A 15,988-nucleotide genomic window follows, 5' to 3' on the forward strand; every position below is an offset into this window, starting at 1 on the left:
CTAACGCACACCCTGAGAGGTAGAGGCGGCAGGATGGCTCAAGTGATTAGGTTCCTGCCACACGCGCGGGAGACCCAGACTGCGGTCACGGCTCAGCTCCAGCTGCTGTGGGCATTTGGGGAGTGACACAGCGGATGGAGCTCTGTCTGTCTCATAAACAAGCAAAAATTTTTAAAAGAAACAGTGAAGGCACAAAAGTGGGGAGTGTGCGGTTCTAGTCACTGGAGGGACAGGCAAGCTCTACGTTGCACAAACACAGACTCAGGCAAGGAAGAGGAAACAAACATTTATTGAGCGCCCACCAGGTACACGTCTGGCTGTGTGCAAGGAGCTGCCACCTAGAGAGCTCCATTCGATCCTCACGCCAACCCCGCGAGGCAGGTGCTAGCCCCACTTCCGTCCGATGAGGAACGTGAGGTTCAGAAAGGTTAGGAATGGACGAGTCCTCTCATCCACACTCCACCTCTGCTCTCGCCCACACGGCCTCGTGGGGGAGGGCGCACGGGCAAAGGCCAGGCCTTTCCACACCCTCCTCCCCCGGCCCTGCAGGCATCGAGAGGAGGGGCCTGTACTTCCCCCACACCCTCACCGGGGACGCAGCTGGCTGCAGATGCTAAGATATAAATACAAAAATAAATAGCAAGGACTAGGCCCCAGCAGCAAGGATATGCCACATCCACACTGCGGGAGGGAGCCCGGGGGCCCCGGGGTGCAAGTGGGGCGCCAGCTGCCAGAGGCCCGAGTGGGCAGGCCACACAGCCCCCTCTGGGCCACAGACTCCAGAACAAAACGCCTGCGGCAGGCAGCAGCCGTGGGCAGGCGCAGCTTCCTCCATCTGCTGCTCAGCGGTGCTTGTGATCCAAGAGGGACTCGAAGTCAGGGGAGCAGACGAGCTTGTGCTTCACGTGGCCCAGGACCGTCAGATCCCCCGTCCTGCTGTCTCCAAGGCCCACGGACACCAGCTCCTGCCAAGCGACAGACGGGGTGAGAACCCCCAGCTGTCCCTGGCCAGCGGCTCCCGTTCCTCGGGGCTCGAGCCCTGCCCGCCTCTCCCTGCGGCACAGGGTGCTCACCTGCAGGAAAGAGCAGGCGGTCCCCATGGTCACGTCCAGAGTCACCTTGCCCAGGAGGAGCTGCACCTTCCCTGATCTGCGGATGAGCAATTTGCCAACCTGCCCCTCCGTGAGGTCAGCCAGGGCACACGTGTTCTCTGCCTGCCTGGCTTCCTGTGGAGAGAGGAAGGGGGTGCAGACTGGGCAAGGAGCTCTCTCCTCCACCCTTCAGGAACAAACCCCAATCTCCCAGGGGAAGGCACTGGCAGCCCAGACCAGGGTAAGGCCCCCAGAGAGGGCCTTTTCCAAGGGCAATCTGCCATCGGTTAAAAGACAAAACCTGGGGTCGGCACTGTGGCGTAGTGGGTAAAGCCACAGCATGTGGTGCTGGCATCCCATATGGGCGCCGGTTTGAGTCCTGGCTGCTCCACTGCCAATCCAGCTCCCTGGGAAAGCAGTGGAAGACGGACCAAGTGCTTATGCCCCTGCACTCACATGGGAGACCCAGATGAATTTCCTGGCTCCTGGCTTTGGCCTGGCCCAACGCAGGCCAGGCCATTGCAGCCATCTGGGGAGTGAACCAACAGACAGAAGATCGATCTCTGTCTGTCTCCTTCTAATTTTTTCAAATAAATAAGTAAACCTTTAAAAATAAAAAAAAAAAATGGCCAAAACACAGAGAAAACAAATGTATAAAACATCAACAGCTGGGGCTGGCACTGTAGCATAGTACATAAAGCCGCTGCCTGCAATGCTGGCATCCCATGGGGCGCCAGTTTAAGTCCCGGCTGCTCCACTTCCAATCCAGCTCCCTGCCAATGGCCCGGGAAAGCAGTAGAAGGTGGCCCAAGTGCTTGGGTCCCTGCCATCCACATGGGGACCTGGATGGAGTTCCTGGCTTCAGCAAGGCCAAACCGTGGCCACTGTGGCCACCTAGGGAATGAACCAGCAGACTAAAGATCTCTCTCTCTCTCTCTCTCTCTCTCTCTGCAACTCTCTCAGATAAATAAATCTTTAAAACAAACCAACAACAGCTGCAGCTAAGGGATGGGACACAGGAGTCTCTGCCCTTGTAAAAGATGTAAAAATGACTGCAGAGGCTGGCGCTCCGGTGCAGTGGGTGAAACCACGGCATCCCACATGGGCGCTGGTTCTAGTCCCGGCTACTCCACTTCTGATCCAGCTCTCTGCTGTGGCCTGGGAAAGCAGCAGAAGATGGCCCAAGCCCTTGGGCCCCTGCACCCATGTGGGAGACCCGCAGGAAGTTTATGACTCCAGCCTGGCCCAGCCCTGACCATCACAGCCATTGGAGGAGTGAACCAGCAGATGGAAGATCTCGATCTCTCTCTCTCTCTAAAACTCTGCCATTCAGCTAAATAAAATAAATTAAAAAAAAAAAAAAAAAAAAAAAAACCCTCTGGAAAATGAGGCTTCCTGTGGTGCAAAACAGCCTGAAAGCCGTGCAGCTTTTCATAATGTGCACTTTCCACGGATTTTTCCAAGTACGCCTGCATGTTTGAAACTGTTCATTCTAGGAAGCAGGCGCACGTACACGGATTTGGGGCTGGCAGTGCAAAGCCCAGGCTCTGGCAGGTGCTGAGAGTGCATGCCTGCACCTGCACGCCTTCACCCCACCACCTCGGGCTCCCCCAGGGCTCCCCGGGACGCCTACCCGGTCCTTCTCCTGTTTGATGACCACCATCTGCCCGTCCTCGCCCTGCACCTCTGTCTTGATGGGCTTGACGTCCTGGGTGGGCGGCTGGCCGGGGAGCGTGTCCGGCAGCTGGAGGAACAGCAGTTCTTCCTCCTTGGTGAGGCTCAGCTCCCTCAGCAGCTCTGCCACAGACACGTCTTTCGGGAGGCCTGGCGTCCTCCTAGCCGCTCTGGGAGGAGCCTTCATCTTAGCCTCCTCCTCGTCGTCTCGTGGCTCCTCTTTTACTGCCCAGGGTAACAAACACAGAGGAGATACGAAGTGGGCGCCTCCATGCCACCTATTGCCCTGTCCACCCCACTACCGCTCAGCGAGGAGCCACGGGGAGACTGACAACGGTGAGGGGCGAGAGAGAGCACGCGCAGCTCTAAGAGCTAGGCAGGGTTGTCGGAGGCGTGGCCCCCGGGCAGGTCAACGCGGGAATCCTCCGAGAGGGTTTGTATACAGTAATATATTTATAGTACGGGTGTCCAGCTCACACATACGACAGGTGGAACGGGGCAGGGCCTACCCAGGAGCAGCTCAGGCCTGGCCTGAGGGATACCGGAATACCTTTCACAGAGGGCACGTCCACCTCCATGTCCTCCTCCTTGGGGCCGGCCAGCCAAGGCTTCACATCCTGATCCTCGCTCTCCTCCTTAAACAGCCAGCCCGAGTGCGCCAGCGGCAGCTGCACAGGCATGTTCCGGGTGTCGTTCCGCAGCCCAGGGTCATCGATGAACTGCCAAGGCAGAGCTGCGGGGTCACGGGCCGCTGCCCCTCGCTCCTCCCACCCCGGCAGCCCCCGCAATAGCGAACCCCCTCCCCGCCCCGGCACCCACGTCGTCTTTCTCCAGCATGCGCAGGATCTGCTTGGTCTCCTCGTCCGTCTCCCTCTTCTCCTTCTTGATGTTGATGATGTGAGAGGGACCCATATCCGACACATCCACGGTCTTATCCCAGCTCCCTGCGGGAAACCACCCTGTTCAGCAGCTAGCCGGCAGCGGGCGCTCCGTGGCTCCGGCCTGCCTCCGTGGCTCTGGCCCCGCCTCCATTCCTGACCCCTTCCTTGTACCTTTCTTCTTCATCATCTCAGCGGGGCCTTGCTCAAAGATGGAGTGGGACTGGATGACTTCCGGGCGGCCCCGGCCCCGCCCATGCCACTCCCGCTGCCGCTCTCGGTCCCTCTCCCGCTTCTCCTTCTTCACTGTGACCTCCTCCTTGGGCCTGCAAGAGACGGGGGATGCTGGGGACCACTTGGCCTGCCTTTGCCACGCCACTCCGCCAACCGAGCAGAGTTTGTGGAGCCCCACTCGGAGGCCAGCACCCGTCTCGCTGCCCGGATGAGGCCTTTCACTTTGCTGGGCTCTACCTGCTCGCCCAAAAACTTTTTTTTTTTTTTTTTTTTTTTGGCACTGACTGAAAGCAGCAAGGCTGTAATACAAACGAACGTCAAGGCAAGCGTGGTCACATCTGTCTGACCTCCTTCCTGCCACGGGCTATTCTGATAGTTACAACATCATTCTCAGGCCATACACAGTCATCAACTTACATTAGCTGCCCGGAGAGTTAACTGAATTGGGAGTTCTGCCCACGGCTGCCTTGGCAGGGTCACACCAGATTTCGTGGGCCACAGATGTCCTGCAAGCCGGACACTCCTCACCCCAAATTTAAACTGTTGCCTTTCAACTCTGGCTGCAAGATAGCATCACTCTGTTTCACTGCAAACTAGTCCAATCACAATTTCTAGAGATGCAGCATTGGGGATCTGTATTTTTTGAAGGCCTGCACTTTAAGAATCACCTGGCATCCTACATGGGCGCCAGTTTGAGTCCCAGCTGCTCCTCTTCCAATCCAGCTCCCTGCTATTGTTGGGAAAGCAGTAGAAGATGGCCCAGGTACTTGCGTCCCTGTACCCACATGGGAGACCCGGAAGAAGCTCTTGGCTTCCGCCCGACCCAACACTGGCCACTGAGGCCATTTAGAGGGAAATGAACTAGCGGATGGAAGACCCACCCCCACCCCCCTCTCTGTAACTCTGCCTTTCAAATAAATCAATCTTTAAAAAAAAAAATCATTTGCAAGCCAGGGTTAACAATCACCAGTGCAAGGCCGGTGCTGTGGCACAGCGGGTTAACACCTGGCCTGAAGTGCCAGCATCCCTTATGGGCACCAGTTCTAGCCCCAGCTGCTCCACTTCCCATCCAGCTCTCTGCTATGGCCTGGAATGGCAGTGGAGGATGGCCCAAGTCCTTGGGTGCTTGCACCTGTGTGGGAGACCTGGAAGAAGCTCCTGGCTCCTGGCACGGATCAGCGCAGTTCCGGCCGTTGCAGCCAAACTGGGGAGTGAACCATCGGATGGAAGACCTCTCTCTCTCTCTCTGCCTCTCCTCTCTCTGTGTAACTCTTTCAAGTAAAATAAATGAATCTTAAAAAAAAAAAAATCACCAGTGCAAAGAATGGACACACAAATTTTTACACTTCTGAGCCATAAGCTAGTTACTTCCCCCACAGCCCCAGCCTGTGCAAAGAAACAAGGGGCAAGTATTCAGGCTACTTACTCTTCCTTGATCTTCCGGCTGATGATATTTGGGGTGAAAGTTTTCTGAAAGCAAAATGCAAGAGTCACTGACTTGATCCGTTCTGACCCCCCAAAGGGCATCTCCTGGGGACCAAGCCCACCCTGAGGCCCTCTGCACACACTGCGCTGTCATCACACCTTCACACAGACACACAGCTGCCTGGCGAGGAGAGCCATCCTGCCACGGCGGCAGCACAGTCACACGGGCAGCAGGGAACCCGACACCATCCTAACTAGCAGCTTCTGCCCTCTGAGAGCCCCACCAGCACCTCCAAATGCAAAGAAACCTGTCTGATGTCTCTCATCTCCAGTCTGCTACGGGGGCCAATCAGTACCACAGGCACACAGCTCTCGCTCAAGGCCCAGGCAGGGAACACAGATCTGCCAGCACTCACAGAGGACATGGTTAGACTGGCACCAGACTGGCCCGAGACACAGGTAAATCTTTCAAAACTGGCTGCTGTCTGCTCTGTCTCATTCCCTGTCACCCCCAACCCTCTGAGAGCTCCTCACAGCCACAGTCACGTGGAAAAGGGCACCGGGCCCCAATGCCATGCCCAGAATCTACCAGAGGATTCTGGGACCCTCTCAAAACTGACAGCGGCGTTTGTGCTTGTCTGGCTATCTTAGGGTTCTTAAAGGGGGCTCCAAACAAACACTAAGGGGTCAGCGGGTCAGTGTTGTGGTGCAGTGGGTTAAGCCTCTGCCTGGAATGCCAGCATCACACTGGGGCGCCAGCTCGGGTCCTGGCTGCTCCACTTCCCATCCAGCTCCCTCTGACGCACCTGGGAAGCCAGAAGATGGCCAGACGCAGTTCCTGGCTCCTGACTTCAGCCTGGAACAGTCCGGACCATCGGGGCCATTTGGGGAGTGAGCCAGCAGGTGCATGCCAGCACTCTTTCAAATACACAGAGCATTTTCTACAACACACACGCACGCACAATGAAAGTAAACCCTGCTCTTTGGAACGTCTGGAACCAGGCGCGATCCTCTGAAAACCACCTCAACAGCTCGTGGCCAGCACCCAGACTTGACTGAGCCCCAACACCACGCCCAGCACACAGCAAGCCACACAGGGGCATCTGCTGAATCTGGGAGCCTGGAGTGCCAAACAGCTGAGTGTCCTGAGAAACGCGCCGGGCGGGTACCTTCTTGACTCCCCCGAGAGTGAGGTCCCTGGAGCGGATGGAGGGAAGGCGGCCCGGCGTGGGAGGGGGCGCAGGCCGCCGCCCGATGAGCCCCCGGGCCCCTGAGAGCAGGGGCCGGGGGGTGCCCGGAGCGCCGGGCTCGCCCGCGGCGCTTCCTTCCGACATGCTGCCTGAGAGAGAGAACGGGCGCCCGGTCACCGGCGGAGACGGACCCGCGAACCCGGGGCGGAACCGCACTCACGTGGCGGGCCGCTCCCCCTGCAACCCGCCCCCGACGCGTCCCTCGGGCTGCGTCTCGGCTCCTCCCCCTCCCACGTGGCGAGGCGCCCCGGACCACCCCGGCCGGAGCCCTTAGCTCTAACCTGCCCTCCCAGCCCCCCGCCAGGCCCGAGGCAGGAACGCACACGCCGCTGGGGCTCCGCAACCGCGCGTCCCCACTTCACAGCCGACGCCACTCGCCGCCGACCCCTAGTCTCCGCGCCGGGCGGAAGTCTGCGTGGCAGCGCCTGGGCGCCGCCATCTTGCCGCGGGGCGGAAGTGACGATTGGGGGCGGGGCTAGGCCACAGTATTTATGAGGCGGCGTCTCGCTGCCCTCCGCCTTCTCTTCCCGGTTCTTCCCGGAGTCGGGAAAAGCTGGGTTGAGAGGGCGAAAAAGCTGGGGTGAGGGGGGCCGGTCCGGGCTACGTTACGGGGCGGCGTTTGTGGGTCGTGGCCTCGGGCCAGGGGTGGGGGCGCCGAGCTCCAGGCAGCGCCTTGGCGACCCCCACCCCACGGGGCAGTGGGGACGGGGGCGGAATTCGCCGCGACTTAGCCGCTCGGAGCAGTGGGGTCGCGCGTCGGGGTGGAGTGCGGGGCCCGGCTGCAGCCCCGGGCAGCCCCGGCTGCGGGCGCTGTGTGGTGACCTTGGGGCGGTCACTGCCGCGGGGCAGCGGCGGGGCGTCCGGGGTGGGCTCAGGGGCGTCTCCGGAGCGGCTGCCCCGTCCCCCGTTCTGGGCTCAGGGTCGCCCGGGTCCTGGAGAGAAGACGGAAACCGAGTCTGCTCTGCCGCGGGAGGGACGGATCCGATCAGCTTCTGTCGTGACTCTGGCCCTTGTGATTTGACGGGAAAAGTGTCCTTCGGGGATGGCCGGAGTTCTGGGGTCCTGCGCCCACGTGGGAGCCCTGCCTACGGCTCCTGGCTTCGGTTCCCATCCCAAATGACTGTAACACCCTGGGCTGGGCCAGGCAGAAGCAAGGAGCCTGGGCCTCGTGGGATGCTGGTATCACAGGCAGCAGCCTGGAATTTTTTTTTTTTTTTTTTTTTTTTTTTTTTTTTTTTTTTGTAAGGCAGAGTTAGAGAAATCTTCCATCCGCTGGTTCACTTGCCAATTGGCCACAAAGCTGGGATCTCCCACGTGGGTGCAGGGGCCCAAGGATTTGGGCCATCTTCTACCACTTTCCCAGGCACATTAGCAGGGAGCTGGATCACAAGTGGAGCAGCTGGGACTTGAACTGGCGCCCACTGCAGGCAGCGCCTTTACCCACTGGGCCAGAATGCCAGCCCAGGGACTGGATCTTGATTTACCTGTTTCCCTGTTTGGACATTTGGATTTTTTTTTTTTTTAAGCAACATACATAGTGAACATATGGTGTGTTAAACTTTTTTCTTCTTTTGAATTATTCCCCTGGGAGAGATTTCCACTTCGGATAACAAGCAGAAAGATGTACATTTCTTTCTTTCTTTTTTTTTTTTTAAGACATTTATTTATTTGAAAGAGTTAATACAGAGAGAGAAGGAGAGAGAGAGATGTCTTCCATCCATTGGTTCACCCCCACAGTTGGCCGCCATGGCCAGGGCTGAGCTGATCCGAAGCCAGGAGCCAGGATTTTGTTCCAGGTCTCCCACATGGGTGCAGGGGCTCAAGGACTTGGGCCATCTTCTACTGCTTTCCCAGGCCATAGCAGAGAGTTGGATCGGAAGTGGAGCAGCCAGGACTTGAACTGGTGTGCATATGGGATGCCGGCACAGCAGGTGGCGGTTTTACCCACTACGCCACAGCGCCGGCCCGGAAGATGTACATTTCTTAAAAGTAAACTTTATCTTGAGATCATTGTAGATACAAGTGCAGTCCTAAGAAACAATGCAGGAAGATCCTAAGTTGTGTGCACCTTCTAGACTAATAACATCTTGCAAAACTCTACTATAATGTTACAGCCAGAATGCTGTGTCTGGCGCAGTTAACATGTAAGGCATCCGCCAGCGCCGCGGCTCACTAGGCTAATCCTCCGCCTGCGGCACCGGCACACCGGGGTTCTAGTCCCGGTCAGGCACCGGATTCTGTCCCAGTTGCTCCTCTTCCAGGCCAGCTCTCTGCTGTGGCCCGGGAGTGCAGTGGAGGATGGCCCAAGTGCTTGGGCCCTGCACCCACATGGAAGACCAGGGAAGCACCTGGCTCCTGGCTTCGGATCAGTGCGGTGCGCCGGCCGCAGCAGCCATCAGAGGATGAACCAATGGCAAAGGAAGACCTTTCTCTCTGTCTCTCTCTCTCACTGTCCACTCTGCCTGTCAAAAAAATGCAAAAAAAAAAAAAAAAAAAAAAAAAAACCATGTAAGGCATCTTCCTCAGCACAAGGACCCTGCTACTTGCCCTTTTATATCCACGCCTCCGCATCCCCTCCCCGCACCCCTCATCTGTTCCTCATTTCTGTAAGTCTGTTACTTCAAAAGTGTTTCGTGAACGGAATGCTACAGTGTGTGACTTGGTGGGATTGCTTTTTTCACTCAGCATCGTTTCTTGGAGATTGTCCAAATGGCTGAGTATATCTGTAGTTCATTCCTTTTTATTGCCGGGTGTCCTTAGTTTGTTTAACCGTTCGCCCTTGGAGAGACATCTGGGCTGTTTCCAGTTTGGAGTTACGGAGAGTAAAGCCGCTGTGAACACGCATGTCCGGCTGCCGTGGGACAGGTTTTAATTTCTCTGGGATGACTGCCCATGAGTGCAGTTGGTGGGGTGTGTGGCAGCTGTCTGTGAAGCTTTGTAAGAAGCTGCCACTTTGCCACAGTGGCTGTGCCACTTCGAACGTGCACATTTTATAGTTCTTCATATTGCTAAATTACTTTCCAAACGGGTTGTATTAAAATGCATCATCAAGAACATGCAGTCACGTCCCACTTAACTCCAGGGATGCATTCTGGGAAAGGCGTTGTTGGCCGATTTCATCACTGTGCAGGGTGTATAATGGTGTAGCCAAGGTGAGGGGTCTCCTGGCTTACAGCTCCTGGGGCCACCATGAGCAAAGCGAGATGACATTGAGCACAAGAGGAAAAGATGCAATCGAGAGATGCAGTAAACACGAGGTGGGGGGGGGGCGACTGCTGCCGGAACGCAGCACACTGGTTTGTTGTTGTTCGTTTTTTTTAAATATTTATTTATTTTAAAGGAGAGGTACAGAGACGCAGAGAGAGAGAGAGAGGTCTTCCACCCACTGGTTCACTCCCCAGATGGCCACAACGGCCAGAGCTGAAGCCAGAAGGCAGGAGCTTCTTCCGGGTCTCCCACACGGGTGCAGGGCCCCAAGCACTTGGGCCATCTTCCACTGCTTTCCCAGGCCACAGCAGAGAGCTGGATGGGAAGAGGAGCAGCCGGGACTCAAGCCAGCGTGGATGCTGGCATTACAGGCAGCGGCCCCACCCACTACATTGTTTGGCAGCAATTTGTTTAATTTGTTTTAATAAATGGAAGTGCTCTCTGTGAGCAGGTGTTGCAGTGTAGGGGTTAAGATGCTGCCTGTATGCACTTTTCTCTGAAGGGAGGGGAGAACTTCCACTTTGCTTATGGCCTTGTCTAAATACTGACAGTCTGTGCTCACAAAAGGCTTCCATAGCCTTGGCAGCTCATGACAAGAGCCTCGGGTGATCACTGATGTCATAAATAAGAGTGTCGATTGTCAAATTAACAACAGAAGTCACTGTGCACTTGCTCCTCATGTTGGACCTCTGTCCTTAATGAGTTGTGCTATGAGAAGTAACTGTAAAACTTGTTCTCAAACAGTAATTTATTCTTTGTGTGTCTGTATGGGTGCAAACTATTGAAATCTTTACTTAGTATAGAGTTGTTCTTCTGTATATAAAGTTAATTAAAAGTAAATCTTAAGAATGGGATGGGAGAGGGAGTAGGAGGTGGGATGGGAGTGGAGGTGAGAGGGTGAGTATGGGGGGAAGACCCACTGTATTCCTAAAGTGGTACCTATGAAATTTGCATTCATTAAATAAAAAACAAACAAGGGGCTGGAACTGTGGCGTAGCGTGAAAAAGCCACTGCCTGCAGTGCTGGTATCCCATTTGGGCTCCAGTTCGAGTCCCAGCTGCTCTACTTCTGATCCAGCTCTCTGCTATGGCCTGGGAAAGCAGTGCACCCACATGGGAGACCTGGAGGAACTCCTGTCTTCTGGCCTTGGATTAGCACAGCTCCAGCCATTGCAGCCAACTGGAGAGTGAACCAGCAGATGGATGACCTCTCTCTCTCTCTCTCTCTCTCTCTCTCTCTCTCTCTATAACTCTGATGTTCAAATAAATAAAATAAATCTTAAAAAAAAAAAAAAGATGCTGCGTGCAATGCCAGTATTCCTTATGAGCACTGGTTCCAGTTCCAGCTGCTCCACTTCTGATCCAGCTCTCTGCTAATGCACCTGGGAAAGCAGCAGAAGATGGTCCAAGGGCCTTGGACCCTGCACCCATGTGGGAGACTCAGAGGAAGCTCCTTGCTCGGCTTCAACCTGGTGCAGCTCCAGTCATCGTGGTCTTTGGGGAGTGAACTAACAGATGGAAAATACCTCTCTCTCTCCCTCCCTACTCTCTCTCTCTCCCCCTCTCCCTTTAGCTCTGCCTTTCAAATAAACAAAAAGTAAAAAAAAAAAAAAAAAAAAGAGTACACTCTAGAATAACAGTAAAAAGTCTAGAAGACTAGAAACCTTAAACCAATGTCATAGGCCTTATTACCAAGTACTGTAACAAGTGCTGTGCATAATTGTATGTGCTGTATTTATATATTTTCTTTTTTTAAAAAATAAAAAACATTTATTTAAGAGGTAGAGTTAGAGAGATCTTCAGTTTGCTGGTTCACTCCCCAAATGGATGCAGTGGCCAGGGCTGGGCCAGACCAAAGCCAGGAGCCAGGAACTCCATCTGGGTCTCCCACATGGGTGGTAGGGGCCCAAGTGCTTGGTTTATATTCCTTCACTGCTTTCCCAGGTGTGGTAGCAAGGAGCTGGATCGAAAGTGGAGCAACCAGGAGTCGAACCAGGACCCATGTGGGATGCTGGCATTCCGGGCAGTCGTTTAGCCCAGGATGTACTTTTATATGGCTGGCACATAGTAGGTTTTCTACACCTGCATCCCCCACAGACATGAATACCATGTTGCACCACCATCTTATGGACAACCCTCACATCACTGGGCAACAGGAGTTTCTCACTCCTCTACGATCTCTCAGGACCACCATCATTGATGAGGACATTGCTATGCAATGCGTGACTGTGTGCGTACATACCTGAACAGCTGGTATATAAGAATATACATATTGTGTTGCCATATCCATTTGAGTGTTGGTTCTTCAAATGTAAGGCTTTTTGCCAGTCAAATAATAAATTAATTTTAAATTCATATTTTGTTATATAGGTTTCTAAGCACACCTTCTCCAGCCTCTTTTCGCAATATTGGCATTACAAAAAACAAACCAATACCCTTCCTTTCCCACACCGAGCTCCACGCGGTGGCCCTTACCTTCTAACTGGAGTGTCCAATGAAATGGCTTTGATTTTGGTGCCGGCGCTGTGGCACAGTAGGTTAATCCTCCTGCAGCGCCGGCATCCCATATGGGCAGCGCTGGTTGAAGTCCCAGTTGCTCCTTTTCTGATCCAGCTCTCTGCTATGGCCTGGGAAAGCAGTGGAAGATGAAGCGCTTGGGCCCCTGCACCCATAAGGGAGACCAGGAAGAAGCTCCTGGCCTCTGGCTTCAGACCGACGTAGCTCAGGTCATTGTAGCCATCTGGAGAGTGAACCAATGGAAAGAAGACCTTTCTCTCTGTCTCTCGCTCTCACTCTCTGTAACTCTACCTCTCAAATTAACAAATAAAATCTAGAAGAAAAAAAAAGAAATGGCTTTGATTTCATTCTCTGGGCTTTGAGGTTCATTGGTCTCTTAGCAGCATCTAAGTTTTTGTTTTGCTTTGTTTTATTTATAAAGATACTTACTCGTTGTAGACAATTTGGGAGATTTTAGAAGCCATTGAGTGGAAAATTAAAATATAAATAAAAATAAATATAAATATATAAATTAAATATAATAATATAAATATATAAATTATTATATATAATATATCATAATATAACATATAATATAGATATATATATAAATATGTTATAAATTAAAATAAAATATAAATAAATATAAAATTAAAAGGATATTTGATATGGAGTTCTAGAATATGCATTTGACTCTTAATATGCTAATAAACATATTTCTGAATTTTTAAACATTCTTCTAAATTGTGGGTTTTGATGGCTACATTGTACTCACACTGTTGTCTTGCACCATACTTTTTTTCTTTTTAAAGATTTATTTATTAATTTGAAAGGCAGAGTTACAGAGAGGCAGAGAGAGAGAGAGAGGTCTTCCATCTGCTGGTTCACTCATCAAATGGCTACAGTGGCTGGAGTTGGGCTGATTCTAAGCCAGGAGACAGGAGCCTCCTCCAGGTCTCCCACATGAGTACAGGGGCCCAAGGACTTGGGCCATCTTCTACTGCTTTCCCAACCAATAGCAGAGCTGGATCAGAAGTGGAGCAGCCGCGACTTGAACTGGTGCCCATAAGGGATGCTGGCACTGCAGGTGGCAGCTTTAGCCACTACACCACCGCGCTGGTCCCATTGCACCATATTTAACCAGTTTCCTTCGTACAATGTTTATTGAATTTCCACAGCATTTTTCACTCCCAAAAGGACAAGAGGAGACTAAATCACGCTTTCCACCCCTGACATTTTGGAGTTACTCCCCTAACAACTATGTTATAATTTCCCTTCAGAAGCATTCTCCAGTCTCCCTTCTAATTAAGCTAATATGCTTTATTTTTTTAAGGCCTATTTTACTTGATTAGAAATGCAGAGTTACCGGGAGAGGGGAAGAGACTGATTGACAGGGAAAGAGAGAGAGAGTGCTCAATCTCCCATTTGCCGCTTCATTTCTCAAATGGCCGCAACGGCCAGGGCTGGGCCAGGCAAAGCCAGGAGGAGCCAAGAGTTTCTGCTGCGTCTCCCACATGGGTCCAGGGGCCCATATACTTGGGCCATCTTCACTGCTTTTCCCAGGAGCATTAGCAGGGAGCTGGATGAGAAACAGCAGCCGGAGATACAAACCAGCGTTCCGATATGAGATGCCAGTGTTGCTGGTGGTGACTAACCCACTGAGCACAACACCGGCCCTGTGTTCCTGAGATTCTTGAGGGGCACTGAAAATAAGACATGAACAAGGAACTGTTTCTGAATGTGCAGCAGGAGGGCAACTCGCTTCTTTATGAGTAACGCTGCTTTATGGTCCCTCCACGTCTCGTTTCGCTCGCAATTCTTTTTCATCGTCGCGCTCCAGTTTTTTCCCTTGAAATCCTTTGCCCTTGCAATATTTCGTTAATGTCTCGCCCATAGCTTTTCGGAGTTCTCGACATAGAGAAATTTGTCTTGAAATTTGTTTCTTAAAAACGTTATATTTTTTTCGTCTACTTGAAAGGCAGAGCAAGAGAGAGAAAGATTTTCCATAAATTGATTCATTCCCCAAATGCCTGCAACAGCTAGGGCTGGGCCAAGTGGAAACCAGGAGCCCAGAACCCCATCCAGGTCTCCCAGGTGGGTGGCAAGGACCCAAGCACTTGAGCAATCATCCACTGCCTCCCAGGACACATTAGCAGCAAGCTGGATCAGAAGCAGAGTAGCTGGGACTCACACCAGGCACTCAGATATGGGATTCGGGTACCCCAAGCGGCGGCTTCACCCGCTATGCAACAATGCCCACCCCTATTTTCAAGAAGCTCAGGAAAATCATTATTCTCTTCGTTGGCAGAGTAAATGCTCAGAGACCTGTCGTGTTTTAGACTCACTTTAATATTCTTTATTAAGCTCAAAACACGTGACTGCTAGGGGATGTCTATGTGGGGTGTCAAAGACATAAAGTACGTAAGCACTGGGAAACCCACGCAGTTCTTATACATGCGCCATCGAGGGCCGGTGCGCGTTCGCTGGCCCCTGAGCTCCCTACACTTAGCTCAGCCATGGGGAGAAGCCATCACGGGCCAAAGCGAGCTGAAGACTGCAGCCTGGTTCTCCGTGACAGCCAACCCTGCCCCTGCTCTGCAGCCTTCTGCCACGAAGCGTCTGCACTTCGCACTCACTCAGATACGGAGTTGAATTCCAGTTGCGCTACTTGTGGGCTGAGTCTCCCTCCCCACCAACCCACCTTTTAAAAACTGAGGTGGCTGAATCTACCTCCTGCAATTGTTTTCAGAACCACATTCTTGGCACTGTCTTGATCTTTAATGAATGCATTCATTACTATTGCAATTGTAGCTTAAATATAACACTTGCTGTGTTAACTCCCAGCCATGCACTAAGGTAGATTATTGGATCTCAAATTTCCCAGCTTTAACGAACATCTACTCTTATTTCTTTTCCACCACCACCCACTCTCTCCTCCCCAGATTATTTTGAAACAAATCACAGATGTCATATACTTCATCCATAAATATTACAATATGTATCTCTAAAGGATAAGGACTCCTTTAAAAAAACCACGCAGTAGGGGCCAGGGTTGTGGCATAACAGCATCCCATATGGGCACTGGTTCAAGTCCTGACTGCTCCACTTCCTAACCAGCTCTCTGCTAATGGTCTGGGAAAAGCAGCAGAAGGTGGCCCAAGTGCTTGTGGCCATCTGGGGCGTGAACCACTGGATGGAGAACCTCTCTCTCCCCCTCTCTTTCTGTAACTCTTTCAAATGAAATCTTTTCAAAAAGGTAATGCAATTATCATTATCAGAACTACTGAATCCTAAATATTATGAAACAGCCAGTTAGTATTCAAATTTCTCCAATTGTCACATAAAGGTTTTTATATAGCTTATTTATCTATTGAAAACGTGTTTTATGTATTTGAAAAGCAGTGTTACGGAGAGGCAGAGGCAGAGAGAGAGGTCTTTCACCTGCTGCTTCACTCCCCAGATGCTGCAACAGCCAGGACTGCAGCACGCTGAAGCCAGGAGCCTGGAACTCCATCCAGGTCTCTCACACGGGTGGCAGGGACCCAGATACTTGAACCATCATGTGCTGCCTCCACGGTGCCCATTAGCAGGAAGCCGGAACTGGGAGCAGCAGCCGGGACGCAAACCCGAGCACTTGAACATGGGGTGCAGGTGTCATCACCACTAGGCCCAACGCTTGCCCCTCTTAAATGTTAAGATGCAATGGTGTTGTCCTCTGATTAAAACGGGAACAC

At 52.6% G+C, this 15,988-nt stretch overlaps 1 protein-coding gene across 2 annotated transcripts; it reads right to left on the reverse strand.

Annotated features, from left to right (window-relative positions):
* Window positions 1-270: 270 nt before the first annotated feature.
* POLR3D (RNA polymerase III subunit D) lies at window positions 271-7,009 on the reverse strand. Of its 2 annotated transcripts, none has more exons than XM_017338327.3 (9): window positions 6,876-7,009; window positions 6,472-6,641; window positions 5,304-5,347; window positions 3,818-3,969; window positions 3,585-3,709; window positions 3,316-3,484; window positions 2,725-2,990; window positions 1,074-1,226; window positions 271-965 (listed from the first exon to the last, which is right to left on the reverse strand). In XM_017338327.3, exons 2-9 carry the CDS (start codon window positions 6,634-6,636, stop codon window positions 843-845), a joined length of 1,197 nt encoding a protein of 398 aa, XP_017193816.2. In that variant the 5' UTR covers window positions 6,637-6,641; window positions 6,876-7,009; the 3' UTR covers window positions 271-842. The 2 variants fall into 2 exon arrangements, with proteins under 2 accessions (XP_017193816.2, XP_017193817.2); XM_017338328.3 differs by having other exon boundaries at window positions 6,834-6,968.
* Window positions 7,010-15,988: the final 8,979 nt, after the last annotated feature.

This window comes from Oryctolagus cuniculus, chromosome 8 (assembly GCF_964237555.1).
Source record: "Oryctolagus cuniculus chromosome 8, mOryCun1.1, whole genome shotgun sequence".
Classification (NCBI taxonomy): domain Eukaryota; kingdom Metazoa; phylum Chordata; class Mammalia; order Lagomorpha; family Leporidae; genus Oryctolagus; species Oryctolagus cuniculus.